The sequence below is a fragment of the Thalassophryne amazonica genome, chromosome 20 (assembly GCF_902500255.1).
Source record: "Thalassophryne amazonica chromosome 20, fThaAma1.1, whole genome shotgun sequence".
In the NCBI taxonomy this organism is placed as follows: domain Eukaryota; kingdom Metazoa; phylum Chordata; class Actinopteri; order Batrachoidiformes; family Batrachoididae; genus Thalassophryne; species Thalassophryne amazonica.
In genome coordinates, this window is record NC_047122.1 from 69,563,819 (window position 1) to 69,581,764 (window position 17,946).

General features: G+C 39.2%; 1 protein-coding gene across 1 annotated transcript in view; it reads left to right on the forward strand.

Moving 5' to 3' along the window:
• Positions 1 to 14,028: 14,028 nt before the first annotated feature.
• Positions 14,029 to 17,946, forward strand: part of scin (scinderin) — a 119,791-nt gene continuing 115,873 nt past the window's right edge. The window contains exon 1 of the mRNA XM_034160898.1: positions 14,029 to 14,279. Coding sequence (XP_034016789.1) covers positions 14,087 to 14,279 — 193 coding nt within the window. The 5' untranslated portion in view covers positions 14,029 to 14,086. The remainder of the gene's footprint in view (positions 14,280 to 17,946) is intronic.

The window sequence follows — 17,946 nt, forward strand, 5'->3', positions numbered from 1 at the left end:
AGTAACTAAAAAAGTAACTAGTAATCTAACTTAGTTACTTTTACAATTGAGTAATCAGTAATTGGATTACTTTATCAAAGTAACTGTGGCAACACTGTTCTGAACACTACTGTATGTGTGTCCATACAGATGTGCTCAAAGGATTACATACCCGGGCAGATTTTTTTAGTTTTTTTTTTTTTTTTGGCTATTTCACAGAGAATATGAATGACATAATAACTTTTTTCCCCTCGTGTTTAGTGATGGTGTGAAGCCATTTATTGTCAAACAACTGTGTTTCCTCTTTTTAAATTAAAATAACAGAAACTACACAAATGACCCTGATCAAATGTTCACATCCCACTGTTCTTCATACCGTGTGTTGCCCCCTTTAAGACCACTGACAGCTTGGAGTCTTTTGTGGTCGAGGCTCTCTGATGGTGAAGCTGCCACTGAATGTGTCCTGAACTTTATTTACATCAATTATGAAGAAATACAAACCGTATGACATTCTGTGGTAAATCTGTGTGGAGTCGACATTTCAAAAAAAACCTGAAGAAGAAGAGTGAGGAAAGCCACCAAGACACCCAGACAACCCAGAAGTTACAGGCTCATGTGGCTGTGATTGGAGAAATTGTGCACAGTGTAAATTCTGCATTTTGTATCAGCACTCTGAGCTTCATAGTGGAGCAGAGAAGGATTTTCTGTCACCAGAACAGATCAGATCTAGGTTTGCATCTCAGATGGTTATTATTCAAAACACAGTGAGAATGACTGGTCAGGTATGACGTCAGCCATGCAAGGGCACTCCCAGTAATCCCAAAATGATTCTCAAGCCTATTGAGTGGAACATGATGATCAAACGCAGCACTAAGTTCTAACAGCACCAGAACCGTAGTGGTGTCCGAATCCACTGGAAGCAGAAGATCATTCACCACTTTAGTGAGAGCCGTCTCTATGGAATGATATTTTCTAAAAGCAGACTGCAGTGGCTCAAAGAGATTATTCTCAGTAAAATAGTCTACGAGCTGCCGTGACACCACTTTTTCCAGAATTTTAGAGTAAAATGATAGTTTTTCAATACACTAGGGTCAAGATTAGGTTTCTTAAGTAATGGTTTAAACACTGCAGATCTGAAACATTTAGGAACATTTTGAACTGCGCCATTTTTGTTCTAGACCTCTAGCCTTATGCTTGAGGTCACGCAAGTAATCATTGAACCAAGGTGACTGTGTTTTTTTGGGGCGGGGGGGGGCATGGTTTTAATAAAGGTGGTACAATCATGTCGAGTGTAGTTTTGAACACTGAGTTTAAACTATCCACAAGACTGTCTACTGATTGGGTATTTTCCAAAATGACACTACGACATCAGGCAGTCTAGCTTCGAGTTCAGTCTTAGTTGAGGAGTTGATGCATCGCCACAGTGATAAATAAGGTTGTTGTTCCACTAAACATGACAGTGAAAATGTAAACCTAATAAGTGAGTGAGGCATGATGTCAATATTTGTGACAGCAATACCATGTGTGAGACCCAAATCCAGGGTATTTCCACTAACGTGCCTCAAGTCCTGAATGCATTGCTGAAATCCTTGTACAGTATATCCATAATGTCCATAATGTGGACATTGGCCATGGTGGACAGGTTGGAGTGTGATTGATTGAGTGTGTGAACAGGTGTCTTTTATACAGGTAACAAGTTCAAACAGGTGCAATTAATGCAGGTTAAGAGTGCAGAATAAGAGGGCTTCTTAAAGAAAAATTAACAGGTCTGTGTGAGCCAGAATTGTTGCTGGTTGGTAGGGAATCAGATACTTATTTCATGCAATAAAATGCAAATTAATGATTTAAAAATCATACAATGTGATTCTTTGAATTTTTTTTTTTTAGATTCTGTCTCTCACAGTTGAAGTGAACCTATGATAAAACTTACAGACCTCAACATTCTTTGTAGGCGGGAAAACTTGCAAAATTGACAGTGAATCAAATACTTATTAGCCTCACTGTACCTGAAAAATGGTGCAGTCCACAAGTCATGACACATTCAGGAATCCAGGTGTGAGGTTCACTTTTAAGGCTGAAACACCACACCAGCGGTGGGCACAGTTCCGATAACATAATTATCGAAGATAACGTTTTCATTATCAGATTATCTTGTAAAATAATTTTAAAGACCATCAGCAGACTAATTATCTTCCAATGAATTTTTATCTGATAACTTTTAAACCGATAAACAAAGCTGAACAGTGACAAGCATTTTTAAAATTAGTTCAGCACCCACCTGTTAAAAGTTTTGTAACAGATGCACAGTTATAACCTTTGCAAACAGAAGAGAACTGCTTGCATAAAAAGCATCTCAGTCCTCTGCAGACAAAGGAAAACCAGACCCAAAAAGAAAAAAAAAAAATTTCCTTTAACACCATACTGATATGTTGGCAATATGACCCAAGTCATCCAGAGGCATACATCTTTAACTTATGGTTCAAATTTTAACCAAACTAATTTTGGACAAGTTATTTAAAATTACTGTCATGTCTGAAGTTGTATAAAGTAACAATATCAGATATATGTTTTAGTTTTAAAGTAATGTGTTAATTTTTAAGGTTTTGTGAGCACATGCTCTGCCCCGCAGTGCATTGAATGAATGAATTAATTTATTCAGCACGCACATAAACAAAACAAAATACCAACATAAACTCTTACTAACATACATAAAAAACAAACAAAAGAAAAATACAACAATAACTCAGTTTCTCAAATTAGGTGCAGCCGAAAGGGCATGGGCTGAAGCAAAAGCTTATAAACGCCCACCCCGTACACCGTACACCCATTACCATCCACAGTTAAATACACTCAAATAAGATAGAAATCAGAAAATAACATAACTAAACAGAATAGAACAATTTCATATTTACATTTACATTTTATATCTACATTAGAATATAGTTAGGTACTAACAATTGCATCAATGGCATTCCATTATTTTCAATTCATTTAAAGTTTAACTAATTTTTACCTTCTAAGCAATTACAAATAGTCTTGCACCCTGATCATTACTGACATAATGTCATACACCAAGTACTGTTCAATGTCTATACAATCGTCTACACTTCTTACTAACTCTATTAACATTTTTACTCATTTGTGTACTGTGCTAACATAATTTCTTTATATTTCTTTTTGAACTTATAAATGTTTCCATACAATTTAATGTGGTTATCCAAATGATTCCATAATTTAACTCCACATACCGACACACACCAACTTTTCAGAGTAGTTCTTACATAATTTACTATAAAGTTACCACATCCCCTCAATCCATACTGTCCTTCTCTCTTACAGAACAGTTTCTGTATATTATATGGCAGTTCATTTTTATTGGCTTTAAACATTAGTAATGTAGTATGAAACTTTACCAAATCAGTCATTTTTAATAATTTTGACCTGATAAACAATTCATTTCTGTGGTCTAGATATCCTACTTTATGCAAAATTCTAACTGCGCGTTTTTGTAATATAACGAGGGGATGAAGTGAACTCTTATAGTTGTTACCCCATACTTCTATACAGTAAGTTAAATAAGGCAAAATCAATGTACAATATAACACTCGAAGGGCATCATACTCCAACAAATATTTAACTTTATTAATAACTGCGAGACTTTTGGAAACTTTACTCTGTATATATCTAATGTGCTTTTTCCAACTTATTTTTTCATCTATTATTACGCCAAGAAATTTACATTCTGATACTCTTTCAATTTGAACACCATTTATACATATCTTTATCTCAGAGTTTACTTTGTAATTTCCGAAAAACATTATTTTAGTTTTATCTAGATTTAAAGATAATTTATTTGTGTCCATCCAACTTTTTAGTTTATTCAATTCCTCATTAATAATACATAAAAATATGTTTAAATATGTTTATGTTTGTGTCATCCGCAAATAAAATCATTCTCATCACTTTGGATATATTAAATATGTCATTTATATATAAATTAAATAACTTTGCTCCCAAAATTGAACCTTGGGGTACTCCGCATAAAATCTCCAAGTTATTTGATGTAAACTCACCCATTTTCACAAACTGCTTTCTCTCCGTTAAGTAACTCTGTATCCATTGCAGTGCAACTCCCCTAACACCATACATTTCTAATTTTTTAATCAAAATTGAATGATTAAGAGTATCAAAAGCTTTCTTTAAGTCTATAAAAATGCCAACTGCATATTTCTTTCTCTCTATAGTATTGGTTATCTCCTCTATGGTTTCAATTACTGCCATTGAAGTGGACCGCTTACTCCTAAAACCATATTGGCATTCATTAAGAATTTCATACTTTCCAATAAATGACTCTAATCTATTATCATATAGCTTTTCCAAAATTTTAGAGAATTGTGGGAGTAAAGAAACTGGTCTATAGTTTGTAAAAATGTGTTTATCTCCACTTTTAAATAGAGGGACAACTTTAGCCATTTTCATTTTGCTTGGAAATTTTCCCTATAAAAGATAAATTACAAATATATACAAGTGGTTTGACAATACTTTCTATTACTTTTTTAACCAGTATCATATTAATATCTTGAAAATCAGTTGAAGATTTACTTTTAAATTTTCTAACAATAGTAATAATTTCAAGTTCATCTACAGGAGAGAGAAAAAATGAATTTCTATTTCTCTTAATAAGTATTGGAGAATCAGGACCTTTACCAGAAATTTTATTGGCCAAATCTGGGCCAATATTAACAAAAAAATCATTAAAATGATTTACAGTTTCACTCATCTCATAGTTATCTTTATCCTTCTCAATAAAATAATCTGGATATATCGTTTTTCTCCTTCCATGCTGCATAAGATCTTTTAATATTCCCCAAACCTTTTTTGTATCACATTTATTCCTTTCCAGTTGTTTTCTATAATATAATTTTTTACTAGTTCTTAATAGCTCTGTTAGTTTATTCTTATATAGCTTATATTTTCTTTCAGCTTCCTTAGTTTTCAATTTAATAAATATTTTGTAAAGACTATTTTTCATTCTACAAGCATTCTGTAGACTTTTGGTCATCCAAGGACGTTCCACAAATCTTTTTTTACAACTATATTTCTTAATTGGACAGTGTGTGTCATATAATTCCATAAATATCTCCATAAACATTATTATGCATTATGGGTAGGATGATGTAATCTCAGTACGTCACGACAGGACAAATGCATTTCAGACACTCTGTTCAGGCTCCACGGACAACAGCATTAAACTCTAGTTCCTAAAACTCTCTTGTATATATTCTCTGTGTTTATAGTTGATTTTTTAATTGTGTTTGTTAAATTCCACGCATTTTAAATGTGAGCAGACAGGGATTATCTAGAATTTGTTTTGAAAGCCTCTACTGCCATCTAGCATCTACTGGCCAGTAGTGTTCATGGCAGTGTCTGGGGACCAGTAGATGGCAGTGTTCTATTTATTTTGATCCCGGTTATGTCAGATATAAGACTTGTTCTTCTCTCTGCTCCTTTTCATTCTGGTGATTGTGATGCTTTATTTCTGTTTTTTTTCCTTTTAAATGAATGAAATAAATATTAAAGAAAGAAAGAAAGAAAGATGATTGTCAAATCAAATTTTTGCTTTGCAAATGGCTTTTTTTTTTTTACAAATGAAGTTTAAAAACAAAACAACTGCATAATAATAATAATAATAATAATAATAATAATAACAACAACATTATTACAAGACAGCTCTGCAGTGTTTGCACAGGCACAGTGCGAATGGTTGGATGCTGCTTGTAGCTTTCAGCAGCAGGATAACCTCACGACGGCCGACCACAATAATATATCAAACAGGTTTGATTCTCATTCGACCATACGATCAGCGATCAGGAGGTGGTCGTCAGATGTTGACCGCAGCTTGATACTCCATGAACACTACACGATGCAGGACGCACGATTAACCTGAAACTTGGTCCAAAAAATTCCTGCATGAAAAATCATCTCGCACACTGTAAAGCACGTTTTACAACATCAAATGAAAAAAATTTGCGATGACACTTCCAGGGCACCGTAAAAATGCCAGTTTTTACAAATAAAAAAATGGAATATTTTACAAAAGCACACTTAAACACCAACACACGACAGATGTCACATTAACGTGTTGGTTTACATAATGAATGACTGAACCAATCAGTGTTTAGCAGAGGCACGTTTACCCAGAATCCTTTGCGATCTGTCTCTTTGTTACAAAACATCAGAATTAGTGCATTATTCAACATTAAAAGATATATGTTATATTTTAACTTTGTACAAATGACAGAATTGACATTAATGGAGTTATTCTATCGGTATTAATGTTATTTATAAATCAACACCATAACTCAATATGACTTTATTTTTTAAGACCTCCGCATGACCGGACCTTCATAATTGATAAAGGGCTGGCTTTACAGCTGCTCTCAGAGTGCCTCTGTGCTCGGAGGGCTGTAATAAACAAGAGCTTCCAGCAGGGGCAGACTGTTGAAAGAAAAAAGTGTGGTCTTATTGTTTGGGTCTGTTATTATTAATATTATTAGAAGCTATTAAATTTGTTTTACTAGTAGTTGTAAATGTGCCAGAGATATTAGAATTTATCTGTAACTTCCAATAAATTTTTGGGTGGTTTACTTTTTATTTTTATCGAAGATAACTTTTCAGTTATCTGATGATCTGTTATCGAAGTTAATTTTTTGGTTATCTGTGCCCACCACTGCACCACACACATTAAAAATATCGACGTGTTGAGTTCATGATGTGCCTCCAAAACACCCTTGAATCATGCTGGTACTCAAGCAGCAGCTTTGTGCCGTGCAGCCACATTACCTGCCACTGAACCAGCAGAGTACACTCACTCATGCCACAAGTGGAAGGTCCACACATCCTGAATCATTGCTTTGTCAAGTGGACACTCCTCCACTCATCACAGCACACACGAATGTTAGTGAATCAATTCAAAGACATGAGTTACTTTTCTGTCATTGTTCATTATTGATGCAAATTCTGTGGCTGTGTTGCTCTGTTGGATTTTAGTGCTGCATTTGATACAATTCCTCACAATTTTGGAATATGTGGTTGGGGTCCCTTCTGGCTGAGGTGTGTAGCTGACCTCCAGTGGTGGGATAAAGTGAACAAGCAGTGAGCAGCAGTGGAGCTACTTGAAGGAGAAGCAGAGGTGTGTTGCCTGAAGAGCTAGACGTCTGGCAAATTCTAGTCAAGAGCCAGATACCAAGGTCCAACCTTCATGCTCACAGAGACCGGAGTCATTATGGGATGAAGCTGTTATGGTTAGAGGTCTGGACAGGACCAGACTGTTACAGGTGATGGACTCAAACACTAGGGAGCAAGAACCAGAACAGGTTGTGAATGTAAAGAGCTTTATTTACAATAATAAATAACTGAGGTGCTGAGCTGGAGGAAGCCTGAGCCGAGACCGGGCCCACATATAGTGGTGGAAGTTCTGGAGCTGCAGAGCACACAGGGACAGATTTAGGAGTCTGAGAACGAGCTGGAGCCCTGGAGTATATGGAGCTGGAACCGGAGCCAGGAGGGACACAGAGAGCTGAGGACAAGGAACTAGGAGGACAGAGGAGAACAGAGGTGAGTGACTGCACTCGTAACACTGGAAGCCCTCAACACAAGAGATCACTGTAGGCTTAAGGCAGGAACATTCACAGTTCATGATTTGTCCTCAGAGGTCAGAGGTCAGCTGCTGCGCGTCTTGTGACGCAGTTGCAATTAAGCTAGTCTTTAGAAATGACTTGGTAAGTTCTTAGTGGTTCTGCATCAGAGCTCATACAGTTCTTGGAAAACAGTTCTTGGTACTAGTTCTTGGAAACAGTTCTTGATACTAGTTCTTGGTCATGCACAGTTACAAACAGGAGCAGCCTGAGAACGGGATGTCACAGACATGCAGGAACTTAGCTGAACATTGGCAGAGCTGTGCGCTCTGAGGCTGAGAGCAGATGAGTTCCAAAGTGATGTCGTGCCGAAGGTGGCGTGGGAGCCAGGAGCATACAGCGTGGAAGCCACGCAGGAAAGTGTCTGGAAATGCCAAAAGATCGAGCTCTAATACGGGAGTTAGAGGTGGGCAGGTTACCTTGAGATGAGCTGCGGGAAGCTCAGATGTCAGAGTGCTTGGAAGTGTCAGCGTAGACAGAGTCATGGATTTCTCACGGAAGGCTCACGGAGTATCATGGAAAGTCACAGAAGACTCTCGCGGGTCAGGGTCACCGAAGACTCTGGCGAAGATTGAGCTCAGAGCCGGGGTTTAAGTAGCCGGCTCATGATCAGGAGCTCATGAGCATCAGGTGCAAGGAGATGATGAGCTGCAGGTGTTCCTTGGCTCTGCAGAGCGCCACCTGGAGTGAAAACAGACTAACTACAAACAAGAGGTTAGAAAGGGCAAGGACAAAGGCAGACCATGACAGAAGCAGGACCAGTCTCAGGGCTGGATCCAGAGTGAACATCTGACAGATGCATTTTTGCCCAATGATAAAATAAAAATCGTATGCGTCTTGTTATTCAATATTATTCATTCTTTTATTCGTGTGCAACATACACTGTCACACTTCTTTTAATATATTTATTATACTTCATGGACCATAGTGAACACTTCTTATTTGGAGAAATATGATGTCCTAAAAAAACAACACTATAACAAAAATTGACTGTAAACAGGATCAAATTTATTGTCCAAATCTTTCAATTATACCTGAATCTATATACGATTTTTTTCAGTTGATAAAATCAATAAAAAGATGACTGCATATATTCTTAATTTTTTTTTTTTTAATTATTTTTTTTATTTATTTTTTTTAGCACTGTTGTCGTGCGTTACCTGTGCTGCTCCACAGCCTGTCTAGTGGATTTTTATTTTGTTTTAGCACTGTTGTCGTGCGTTGCCTGTGCTGCTCCACAGCCTGTCCAGTGGATTTTTATTTTTATTTTATTTTATTTTTTAGCACTGTTGTTGTGCGTTACCTGTGCTGCTCCACAGCCTGTCCAGTGGATTTTTATTTTTATTTTATTTTATTTTTTAGCACTGTTGTCGTGCGTTACCTGTGCTGCTCCACAGCCTGTCCAGTGGATTTTTATTTTTATTTTTTTATTTTTTTGGCGCTGTTGTCGTGCGTTACCTGTGCTGCTCCACAGCCTGTCTAGTGTCGGATTCCCTGTTTGGGAATCCGCTAGCTTAGCGTAGCTACTAGCTCTTAGCCGTTTTAGCATGGCGGCTTCTCCTGTCTCTCCCGTACTTTTCTGCTCTGGGTGTGAAATGTTTAGTTATTCCTCGGCCTCTTTTAGCAGTAACGGTACTTGTAATAAGTGCAGCTTATTCGTAGCTTTGGAGGCCAGGCTGGGCGAATTGGAGGCTCGGCTCCGCACCGTGGAAAATTCTACAGCTAGCCAGGCCCCTGTAGTCGGTGCGGACCAAGGTAGCTTAGCCGCCGTTAGTTCCCCCCTGGCAGACCCCGTGCAGTCGGGAAGGCAGGCTGACTGGGTGACTGTGAGGAGGAAGCGTAGCCCTAAACAGAAGCCCCGTGTACACCGTCAACCCGTTCACATCTCTAACCGTTTTTCCCCACTCGACGATACACTCGCCGAGGATCAAACTCTGGTTATTGGCGACTCTGTTTTGAGAAATGTGAAGTTAGCGACACCAGCAACCATTGTCAATTGTCTTCCGGGGACCAGAGCAGGCGACATCGAAGGACATTTGAAATTGCTGGCTAAGGCTAAGCGTAAATTTGGTAAGATTGTAATTCACGTCGGCAGTAATGACACTCGGTTACGCCAATCGGAGGTCACTAAAATTAACATTGAATCGGTGTGTAACTTTGCAAAAACAATGTCGGACTCTGTAGTTTTCTCTGGGCCCCTCCCCAATCAGACCGGGAGTGACATGTTTAGCCGCATGTTCTCCTTGAATTGCTGGCTGTCTGAGTGGTGTCCAAAAAATGAGGTGGGCTTCATTGATAATTGGCAAAGCTTCTGGGGAAAACCTGGTCTTGTTAGGAGAGACGGCATCCATCCCACTTTAGAGGGAGCAGCTCTCATTTCTAGAAATCTGGCCAATTTTTTGGGATCCTCCAAACTGTGACTGTCTAGCGTTGGGACCAGGAGGCAGAGCTGTGGTCTTATACACCTCTCTGCAGCTTCTCTCCCCCTGCCATCCCCCTATTACCCCATCCCCGTAGAGACGGTACCTGCTCCCAGACCACCAATAACTAGCAAAAATCTATTTAAGCATAAAAATTCAAAAAGAAAAAATAATATAGCACCTTCAATTGCACCACAGACTAAAACAGTTAAATGTGGTCTATTAAACATTAGGTCTCTTTCTTCTAAGTCCCTGTTGGTAAATGATATAATAATTGATCAACGTATTGATTTATTCTGCCTAACAGAAACTTGGTTACAGCAGGATGAATATGTTAGTTTAAATGAGTCAACACCCCCGAGTCACACTAACTGTCAGAATGCTCGTAGCACGGGCCGGGGCGGAGGATTAGCAGCAATCTTCCATTCCAGCTTATTAATTAATCAAAAACCTAGACAGAGCTTTAATTCATTTGAAAGCTTGTCTCTTAGTCTTGTCCATCCAAATTGGAAGTCCCAAAAACCAGTTTTATTTGTTATTATCTATCGTCCACCTGGTCGTTACTGTGAGTTTCTCTGTGAATTTTCAGACCTTTTGTCTGACTTAGTGCTTAGCTCAGATAAGATAATTATAGTGGGCGATTTTAACATCCACACAGATGCTGAGAATGACAGCCTCAACACTGCATTTAATCTATTATTAGACTCTATCGGCTTTGCTCAAAAAGTAAATGAGTCCACCCACCACTTTAATCATATTTTAGATCTTGTTCTGACTTATGGTATGGAAATAGAAGACTTAACAGTATTCCCTGAAAACTCCCTTTTGTCTGATCATTTTTTAATAACATTTACATTTACCCTGATGGACTACCCTGCAGTGGGGAATAAGTTTCATTACACTAGAAGTCTTTCAGAAAGCGCTGTAACTAGGTTTAAGGATATGATTCCTTCTTTATGTTCTCTAATGTCATATACCAACACAGAGCAGAGTAGCTACCTAAACTCTGTAAGGGAGTTAGAGTATCTTGTCAATAGTTTTACATCCTCATTGAAGACAACTTTGGATGCTGTAGCTCCTCTGAAAAAGAGAGCTTTAAATCAGAAGTGTCTGACTCCGTGGTATAACTCACAAACTCGTAGCTTAAAGCAGATAACCCGTAAGTTGGAGAGGAAATGGCGTCTCACTAATTTAGAAGATCTTCACTTAGCCTGGAAAAAGAGTTTGTTGCTCTATAAGAAAGCCCTTCGTGAAGCTAGGACATCTTTCTACTCATCACTAATTGAAGAAAATAAGAACAACCCCAGGTTTCTTTTCAGCACTGTAGCCAGGCTGACAAAGAGTCAGAGCTCTATTGAGCTGAGTATTCCATTAACTTTAACTAGTAATGACTTCATGACTTTCTTTGCTAACAAAATTTTGACTATTAGAGAAAAAATTACTCATAACCATCCCAAAGATGTATCGTTATCTTTGGCTGCTTTCAGTGATGCCGGTATTTGGTTAGACTCTTTCTCTCCGATTGTTCTGTCTGAGTTATTTTCATTAGTTACTTCATCCAAACCATCAACATGCTTATTAGACCCCATTCCTGCCAGGCTGCTCAAGGAAGTCCTACCATTATTTAATGCTTCAATCTTAAATATGATCAATCTATCTTTGTTAGTTGGTTATGTACCACAGGCCTTTAAGGTGGCAGTAATTAAACCATTACTTAAAAAGCCATCACTTGACCCAGCTATCTTAGCTAATTATAGGCCAATCTCCAACCTTCCTTTTCTCTCAAAGATTCTTGAGAGGGTAGTTGTAAAACAGCTAACAGATCACCTGCAGAGGAATGGTCTATTTGGGCAACTGTTTGTTGTGATTTGGCGCTATACAAGAAAAAAGTTGATTGATTGATTGATTAATAATAATATATTGAGATACAGACAGTTCACAGAAGACATTTTCCATTGATACCAATCAAAATTAGAAACAGTCCAGCAGGTAACAATATTCATCATGTCCATGACTAAACATACTAAAACAAATACATCACAATTGTACACATGTCACAACTGTGATATGTGTACAATTGTGATGTATTTGTTTTAGTATATTTAGATTTTGTTGTGATTTGGCGCTTTATAAGCCGATTAAGTTGAAAGTGAGTTGAAATTGAACAACATTTTATTGAGTCTTAAAGTCAATAAATATGAAATTGGTCACTGAATCCTTAAACTTTGGACATAATAAACTCTACATGGTGGATCCTTGATCTCTGGACATAAATAGGAATAAACAAAATCTGTAGTTTTTGTCAAAAGCATTTCCTTTCAGACATTATTGGCATGAATGTCTTTCCATACATCTGAGCTGAGCTCTTACAGCTGCTGAGCTTCACTTCAGGAATTTGTAAAGAAATACAGCACGTCTCATTTTGGGAGGAAAAAAACTGTCAATTGTAGCTTCTTGTCTGTATTACAACATTTGTAAGAGGTGTCATTTTAATTAAAGCGGCAATTAATTTTGACGTTATTAACACAGACCAGACTCTGTCTCAGCAGAGAGCCGCGCAACGTTTGGAGCTGTGCCAATGGAACGGAGGATGATTCTCGTTTCTTGACTGCAACAAGACAAGAGTCCCAGTTAGTGACTTTAATCCACACAAAAGTGAGTCACGATATTTGAATGGCTTTGAGAAGAGTTAAGAAGAGGACTTGCCGTTTCTGAAGAGCAGCAAATCAAAGAACCATTGAGCTAGTGGATTGAAGCATTGCTTCAATGGTTCACGCTTCAAAGTGGAGTCACGCTGCAGAAACGGTTGATTACAGACCCACTGCAGACCAAACCCTAAATATCCGACTTTATTTGTACGTCCGTATGACTCTGAAACTCAAAAAAATCCGTATAATTTATGGACTATAGGTTGACATGAAAACCACAAAAAAGCTGTGTTCACCGCGGGGACACGTTTGGCACTATTCGGGATTATTCAAGATTTTTTTTTTTTTTTTTACCGATGACAAACAATGCGTAAAACAACTTGGCCGATGCAACTACATCGGTCCAAACTGGTCTGGATCCGGGCCTGAGGGTAACTCCCAGGTGGCTCAGAGAGGATCCAGAGTCCCTGTTGGGCAACAAAGGACCCAGAGAAGCTTCATCCAGAGTGGAAGAAGATTCAGTGGAAATGTCAAAGGAGTGAGTGTTCCCATGGAATCACAGGAGCAGAAACAAGAGACCTGAAGAGAGGAACACAGAGGCACCAAGAATCCAGCAGAGGGACATAAACCAATCCAAAGTAGAACCCTCACAAAGAGGCTCAGAAGGAAAAAGAGATTTACTCCTTTAAAGGTAACATCCACATTTAGTGGACTGAAGCATTTTCATCAAGAAATTAAAAACGAGTGGAGGCAGAGAACAGAGAAAACCCCCTCTGACGTCATCAAGATGTTCTGGACCTGAATGACAGCAATACAGAACTAAAACTAAGAGGCTGGTGGCCAAGTGGTCAGTGTGCTGGTTTCAGTGTGGAAGGTTCTCAGTTCAAATCCCCCAGTTCTAAATGTACCTTCTCTGTATTTTATTTGTTTGCTTTGTGAAGCACTTTGTGATGTCTTATCTGTGAAAGGTGTAATAGAAACACAAAGAACTTACTACTATTACTTCAGGCCAAGTCAACCTTTGCACTAAGACGGATGAGAGTTTATTACTGAGTAACTGTGCAGACACACGAGGAGCCAGCTGCAGCTCACGAGTCGTCTCTCTCTCTCTCTCTCTCTGCTTTACAAAGTAAATAAGAATTTTAAAAAAAATCTAGTGTTTTTGTGCACATGTGCATTTGAGCTGAACAGCTCAGCTCGTGTATTTTTGTGTGTACAATGGCAGCACGTAGACACGCCCGCTTTGTGTGTGTGTGCATTTAAAAGCAGAAGGAAGCAGCAGAAGCAGCTCAGAAGTCATTTGTCACTCATCACACCCACACTTACCCCACTTGCACACCACATGGTGCTCTACCACAAAGAGTTTGACAAGGCCGGCAAGTCAGCCGGCCTGCAGGTCTGGAGGATTGAGCAGCTGGAGCTGGTCCCCATACCTGAGAAGCTGCATGGGAACTTCTACACGGGTGATGCCTATGTGATCCTCCACAGCGCTCAGCGGGGGCAGAGCTTATGGTACAGCCTGCACTATTGGCTCGGTAAGTGGCAGCACCACCGGACTGGATTCTTTTTTCTCTTGATTCCACAACATATATTGTCCTTCAAACTCAGGAGTCAAAGGTGCAAAAAGGCTTTCAGGTCTACATCAGTGTGCAAAGTCTCAGGGACATGGCATGCTTCTGAGAAATGGGATTTCTATGTTCTTTTCTTTTTAATCATGATTTTGCTTCATGTCTATCATGGAATTTGAGCCCAGAAGCCCCCAGAAAATATCCACAAAAAGCCAAACTGTAGCTAATCAGTATGAAATACATGGAAAAGTTATTGATGTTCTCTTGAGCTTACAGTCATATGAAGTTCAGAATGCTTCCAAAATATAAAAAATTGGATGTATTTGAACACAAATTTGACATAATTAAAATTAAAGTGCATGCTGACTCTAACTATTAATAGGATTATTTTAGTAAATGTCAGGGTTCAAATGCAGCAGCAGATCCCAAGCCACGTTGAGGGAGTTGCACATCCCCCTGGACAAAAGGTGCAATTAAAAATTAGGTACTAAAACAATGACTAGAGACTCAGTAGAGCTTCCTAAATTGCCTTAGAAAGTGGGAAAATGGCTTTAGATTTTAAAAATTTTCTGGTGGGAGGGGACATCTAACCAATCCATCTGGAATCAGATTGAGGTGCTATAATTCATCCATGAATGATGAGAGGATTTTCAGTTCTGGCATTTAACCTGCTAAAGTCTCATTGAGGTCACATGATGTGAGCATGAAATTTAGGATCAAATGACATAAAGATTCATGAAGCTGTTTCAGTCAGTCTCATGTGTTTCAGAGTTATCTAATCAACAGATCACAGCATCACACCTATACTGAGTGTAAATCACAAAGTTCAGTCTGACATCACAAATGCATGGACACATGGAAACACACTGCTTCCGTGCACACAAATATGACCCTAATGGGTGTACAGTTAGATAATAAAAAAGGGACTTCACAGGAAAGCTTCATAGGTGATTGATTTGTTCTTTCACACTCTGAGTTACTCCACAATTCAAAGTAACTTTGAGCTTTTAAACTTGTAATTGTTTTTCTTCAGACTTAAGGAGTGCTCACATGTGGTGGAGAACTACTGTGCACTCTGAGTCACTTTAAATTTCTAAAATTCTGTATACCACATTAATCTGCACTTTTCAAAGTTTTTTGTGCAACATCTGTACCCATGTGCAATATTTTCCTGTGCTGTATCATTCCACAGTTGTCCATGATTTCTTGTTTTACATTTTATATTTTGTCCACGTTTTATTTTTAGTTGTTTGTTTTGTCAAATTTTATCATCTTTCATTTGACTAATAATTACTCGCACCTCGGAACAGCACCTTTTGGAGCTGCACTCAAATCTCATTGCAATGTAAATTACTTTGACAATAAAGGCAATTCTGAAGTGGATATGACACTTAAAGACAACATTGTCTTATTACATGTAACAAAGGTTATATAATTCGGTCAACCTAAGCATTTTTGGAAAATGGACGTGGTTCTCCCGCTATATACAACATTTGAATGTCCTGCCACTGAAAAATGTGCACGCCCCATGACCAGCTTCCCAGTAAGCACCAAACCTGAAATACGTCAGGTTTGGTGCTAGCGCACATCCACCGGAGCGGCTCCACCTGAAGCCCGAGGCGTCAGCGCAGTTCCACTGGCGCGGCTCCACCGAGGCCCGAGGCGTCAGTGCAGTTCCACCGGCGCGGCTTTACCGAGGCCCCAGCGCGGAGTTATCTGACCATGGGTCCGAAGAAGGCACTGACGGCGGAGGAGGGAGACAATATCAAGAAGTCCCTGGACTTTTTGTCTGAGGAAATCTCTGTTGTTAAAATGCAGCAGAAATCCATTATGGAGCTGGTGGAAGAAGTGAAGGCTCTCCGGATCCAGAATGCCAAGAAAGACCGGCGTCTGGTGTACCTGGAGAACCGTGTTGCGGAGTTGGAACAGTACACAAGGATGAACGACGTTATTATTACAGGAATTCATATTAAACCTCGATCCTACGCACGGGCGGTGTCAGAAGACAGCGGAGGGGAGGCCAGTGAGCAGGAGGCCAGCTCAGTGGAACAACAGGTGGCTGACTTCCTGCAATCTAAAGGTATTCAAATGGACTGTAATAACATTGAAGCGTGCCACCCCCTGCCCAGGAGAGAGGATGGAGACAAGCGAGCAGTTATAATGAGGTTTGTCAACAGAAAACATAAAATGGCATTGTTAAAACAGGGACGGAAACTTAAAGGAACAAACGTATTCATCAATGAACTACTGACCAAAAGAAACGCAGACATCGCCAGGAAAGCTCGTTTCTTAAAAAAGCAGGGAAAAATTCAACAGACATGGACATCCAACTGCAAAACATTTATCAAATTGAATGGAACACCAGAACAAGCGAAGGTTATGGTAATCAGGAACATCAAGGATCTGGACAAATACGACCAATCAATCAATTCAATCAATCAATTTTTTTTATATAGCGCCAAATCACAACAAACAGTTGCCCCAAGGCGCTTTATATTGTAAGGCAAGGCCATACAATAATTATGTAAAACCCCAACGGTCAAAACGACCCCCTGTGAGCAAGCACTTGGCTACAGTGGGAAAGAAAAACTCCCTTTTAACAGGAAGAAACCTCCAGCAGAACCAGGCTCAGGGAGGGGCAGTCTTCTGCTGGGACTGGTTGGGGCTGAGGGAGAGAACCAGGAAAAAGACATGCTGTGGAGGGGAGCAGAGATCAATCACTAATGATTAAATGCAGAGTGGTGCATACAGAGCAAAAAGAGAAAGAAACAGTGCATCATGGGAACCCCCCAGCAGTCTACGTCTATAGCAGCATAACTAAGGGATGGTTCAGGGTCACCTGATCCAGCCCTAACTATAAGCTTTAGCAAAAAGGAAAGTTTTAAGCCTAATCTTAAAAGTAGAGAGGGTGTCTGTCTCCCTGATCTGAATTGGGAGCTGGTTCCACAGGAGAGGAGCCTGAAAGCTGAAGGCTCTGCCTCCCATTCTACTCTTACAAACCCTAGGAACTACAAGTAAGCCTGCAGTCTGAGAGCGAAGCGCTCTATTGGGGTGATATGGTACTACGAGGTCCCTAAGATAAGATGGGACCTGATTATTCAAAACCTTATAAGTAAGAAGAAGAATTTTAAATTCTATTCTAGAATTAACAGGAAGCCAATGAAGAGAGGCCAATATGGGTGAGATATGCTCTCTCCTTCTAGTCCCCGTCAGCACTCTAGCTGCAGCATTTTGAATTAACTGAAGGCTTTTTAGGGAACTTTTAGGACAACCTGATAATAATGAATTACAATAGTCCAGCCTAGAGGAAATAAATGCATGAATTAGTTTTTCAGCATCACTCTGAGACAAGACCTTTCTGATTTTAGAGATATTGCGTAAATGCAAAAAAGCAGTCCTACATATTTGTTTAATATGCGCTTTGAATGACATATCCTGATCAAAAATGACTTCAAGATTTCTCACAGTATTACTAGAGGTCAGGGTAATGCCATCCAGAGTAAGGATCTGGTTAGACACCATGTTTCTAAGATTTGTGGGGCCAAGTACAATAACTTCAGTTTTATCTGAGTTTAAAAGCAGGAAATTAGAGGTCATCCATGTCTTTATGTCTGTAAGACAATCCTGCAGTTTA